The sequence below is a fragment of the Macrotis lagotis genome, chromosome 3, assembly GCF_037893015.1.
Source record: "Macrotis lagotis isolate mMagLag1 chromosome 3, bilby.v1.9.chrom.fasta, whole genome shotgun sequence".
In the NCBI taxonomy this organism is placed as follows: domain Eukaryota; kingdom Metazoa; phylum Chordata; class Mammalia; order Peramelemorphia; family Peramelidae; genus Macrotis; species Macrotis lagotis.
In genome coordinates, this window is record NC_133660.1 from 254,463,942 (window position 1) to 254,468,474 (window position 4,533).

A 4,533-nucleotide genomic window follows, 5' to 3' on the forward strand; every position below is an offset into this window, starting at 1 on the left:
CAGAAGCATCACTGTAACAGACCAAATTCAAAAGATTTGATTTTGAGTTTTTACTACACAATTCCTTTTCCAGATCAGTTAATTATACTTTTAAAAGAGGATGGAATCAATATGCTGTTATCTGTGTGACTAACAGTCTCACACAACGAAAAATAGAGAATAATCAAAAAAGACCCAGAAATCATTCTTCCAATGATTGTCATTGAACTGTAACAATAACAATAGTAAACATTCACAGTTTGAAGTCTCATTCCATCAATCGCCATCATAAAAGTAGTGCAAAAAAAAAAAAGCATTCCAGTCCCTTTATTTTATGGCCCCAATCTCAGTACATTTCCTCCAATTTCATGTCCTCTGGGATTTTTGTCCACACCTGCTATGGATGCCTTTCCAAAATTAATATTAAAAATAATTGATTTCTGTGGGCCCATAAAGCCTGTTTTTTTTTAAAGTTAATTTCCAGTTAAAAATAAACTCTGATAAATCCAGGATAAAACCATGGTCTCTATTCTGTTAGACAATTTACTTCCTTAAGTCTACACAGCAATTCATACAAATTTTTTTTTTTTTTGGAAAAACAACCACTATGGAATCCAATGATTTCTGAGAGATTCTATGAAAGCATTGGTAAATGACCATTTGACTGTATTCATTCTTACATAGTAAATACTTCCAATGCCAACTTTTTCTGCTTTCATTAAGGAATTACCAGCAATGTTGACATCACACACATGCTCACACACATACACACACAACATATACACACACACACACACACACACACTCACACACACACAAACACACTCCCTGTCAAATGATCTTGGCTTTTTTATCACCTCTTCCAACTGATGTGCAAAACTCTTGCATTCTAATAAAAATATAAAGATTGATTTGCTTTCGTTTAGCCCCAACCCCCTCTACAAGGTATATCATCTGCTTGATATGTAATACAAGTTTAGTTATAATTAGGTCTCATTTAACCAATAAATGATGTACTACTGTATGCATTAGACTTGTTTGCATATTTCAACTTCTTCACTGCCCTCTCTATGCATAAATAGATTTGGAAACTTTGGAAGGGGGAGAGCATCACACATCAGTCTCCACAGTCTTGGCGTTGGTGCAGTTTTTTTTATCCGTTTCACTGTCATCCCCCTTCTCCGGACATTTTTCCTCTTTTGCACAAAGAGATTCTTTAACTCCTTCTTCCATCTCCAGGTACTCAGACTTGTCCCCAAAGGAAGAAGAAGTTGAGCTCCGGAATTTCTTCAGCAAGTTGGAGGGGAGATAAGGGCAGCTGACAGCATTCTGAGTCAGCTGTGTCTGCTCCTCGTTCTCAGTCTCTCTATGGTAGAAATAGTTAAAGTTGGAAACAATCACTGGCACTGGCAAAGCAATGGTTAACACACCTGCAATGGCACACAAGGACCCCACTATCTTGCCTCCCACTGTGATGGGCTTCATGTCTCCATAGCCCACAGTTGTCATGGTCACCACAGCCCACCAAAAGGCATCTGGGATGCTTTGGAAATGCGTAGTAGGCTCATCTGCTTCGGCAAAGTACACAGCACTGGAGAACAGGATGACCCCGATGAACAGGAAAAAGATCAGAAGGCCTAGTTCCCGCATGCTGGCCCTGAGGGTGTGGCCCAGGATCTGAAGGCCCTTGGAGTGTCTGGAGAGCTTGAAGATCCGGAAAACCCGGACCAGGCGAATGATCCTCAGGATGGCAAAGGACATGGCCTGCTGCTGCTGCCCATTGCCACCCCCTTGCTGCTGGGCCAGGTCAGTGCCCAAGGTGATGAAGTAAGGCAAAATGGAAACAATGTCAATGATGTTCATGATGTTCTTGAAGAAAAGGGCTTGGCTTGGGCAGGCAAAGCAGCGGACCACAAACTCGAAGGAGAACCAGATGATGCACACTGTCTCCACTATGAAGAAAGGGTCATTGAAGATTGTGTGTCCAGAATTCTCCAGATGTGAAGACATGGTGTCGTTGGGCATCAGACTCCGCCCGCCAGCACTCATGGCCATGATAAGCTCCTTGTCATCGCGAAACTCTGGCAGAGTCTCCAGGCAAAAGATAACGATGGAGATCAAGATGACCAGGACAGAGACGATAGCAATGCCCCGAGCGGGACTGGAGCTCTCTGGGTACTCAAAGAGCAGCCAGATCTGTTTCTTGAACTCATTTTCTGGCAAAGCCTTGTCTTCTTCCTCCCTGACAAAGCCTTCATCTTCCCGAAATTTGAGAAGGGCCTCCTCTCCCAGTTGGTAGAACTTTACCTCCTCAGTGAAGATGTCGAAAGGGACATTGACTGGCCTCTTCAGACGCCCCCCTGACTGGTAATAATATAAGATGGCATCAAAACTGGGACGGTTCCGGTCAAAAAAATATTCATTGCGTAAAGGGTCAAAATACTGAGTCCTTTTCTCAGGATCCCCGAGGAGGGTCTCTGGAAACTGAGCAAGGGTTTTCATCTGAGTCTCAAAGCGAAGACCGGATACATTGATGACCACCCTCTCACAGCAGTCACTATAACGAACAGAACTGTAGCCACCCCCACCCCCATCATCCTGGGGCAGCAGATCCGTGTAGGAACATTCATCCCCATGGTCATCCTCACTATAATAAAACCTCCCATCTTCTTCCTCTTCTTCTTCCTCCTCTTCCTCCTCCTCTTCCTCACTCAACTCCCTCAGGATTTTTTCTTCTGAGCCGCTAGGCATGAGATCTGAGCAATGAGGGAAGCTGCTCTGTCGGTGATGGAGTTTTTTCTTCTCGGTTGCCCGTTGTTGCCGCCTTCGTCTTCTGCTGCTCCGGCTGCTCTGGGGGTCGTGTGAGGAGCAGGCCCCACGACTCTGGTGGTGGTGATGGGAGCCGCTACCTCCTCCAGAGCCTCCGCTGCCTTCCACCGCTGCCGTGGCAGCGGCGACTGCAGCTGCGGCAGCAGCCCTGGAGTGTGCCAGCCTCTCCCTCTCCCTTGCCCGGGCCTGGGCAGCATATCCATAGGGCATGTGACTGTTGCAGCCCGAGCTCTCTGCACTCACCATTGCTACCTCCATGGTGCTGGTTGAATGCAAGGGCTGACCCTAGGAGGAGAAGGATGGTAAGGAAATAGACTGGTCCTGTCCTCACCAAATCAGGTGAAGCTCTGAATGCTTAGATGGATTGCTCGTAAGAACAATGATCATTCCAGTCCAACTTTGCATTTTCCACCCTATCTGTTCCCTAACCTCTTGCCTCCCATAGGTTCCACATTGTACCACTGACCTTGGTTGTGTAGGATCCAGCAGCCGCAGTTTCAAGTCTAGGTCAGAAAAGATGGAGTTTCCCAAGCATTCCTTTAAACCTGGGAACTCCAAACACAGAAATGGTTTGGGAGCCAGTCTATGAGGACATCCTGAGGTTCAGGAGCAAGCATTCGACAGCCAGTGATGGCACCAGGAAAATGCATTCTCTTCTGCCATGGAAATTGTCCAGAACTTGGTCTATCAAACTCAAATAAAAAAAGATGTCTTTAGTTTGAACATCTGCCTTTGAATGAGGGTTTAACCCACATCAGGTGCTGTGTTGTAGGTCCTGCCATTGCTTCTCAAGCTCAGCAAGGAGGACTTTGAAGCCCCTACACATCAGTCCATCAACAATGTCTCAAGACCAGGGGCAAAGGATGGGCAGAGGCAAAGACTTTAGGAGCAACAGAGGGTTCCAGAGGCCACTGCAATGTCAGACTCAATTCTGAGGTCTCCATAGAAGACACAGAGGTGGAGATGAGTTACTCTTTGGCTAAGACCATGTAGAAGTTGCACTTGACCTAAAGAAAAAAAAGAAACAAATGGGATAGGGTTGGGGAGAGGGAAAAAAGGAAAAATTGTCATTTTCCTAATAAAAATATCAACTACCAACTTGTCTTGGGACCTCTGCATGAATACCTAAATGGTCCTCTATTGAATGCTCACCAGATCTCTAAGATTCCCAGCCTCTTATCCTAAGCAGTCTAAGTGTCAGAAAAGAACTTCAGATGAACAAAGTCAAAAGTCATGCATTTGCCAAAAGTATGTTATAGTCTGTTCTCTTCTCTTATTCCTTTCTCACTTGCTTTTTTTCTTCTTGATCCCACTTTAGTCTGTTTTCTGACCCAATTACCCCATTACTCAGTCTGTTTTCTTTGCACCTTTTAGTCTGTTCTTTCCTCTACTCTATCCCCACATGATTCGCAACCCAAGCCTTTGCTTTCACCTATTCCAAATAAGAGAATCACAGAACCATGGACTGTGAGAACTAGGAGGGTCCCTGGACATCTTCCAGGTCTTATTTACAGATGAGGAAACTGAGGCTTCTCCAAGGTCAGTTGCCTAGGTAGGGGAAGGACTTTAAAGAGAGCCCAGATATCCTTATGAACTGTCTAATGCTGATTCTAAACTCATTATTGACCCTCTATCACTTTTCAAGGGTGCTTCTGCCACTCCCCATTTCTTTCACCTTTTTCACAATATTGTGCTAGTCTTTTTTCAGGTCTTAAATAAGCTCCT

General features: G+C 44.9%; 1 protein-coding gene across 1 annotated transcript; it reads right to left on the reverse strand.

Moving 5' to 3' along the window:
* Positions 1-1,089: 1,089 nt before the first annotated feature.
* Positions 1,090-3,066, reverse strand: KCNA4 (potassium voltage-gated channel subfamily A member 4). The gene has a single exon (XM_074227574.1). It carries the CDS (start codon positions 3,064-3,066, stop codon positions 1,090-1,092), a length of 1,977 nt encoding a protein of 658 aa, XP_074083675.1.
* Positions 3,067-4,533: the final 1,467 nt, after the last annotated feature.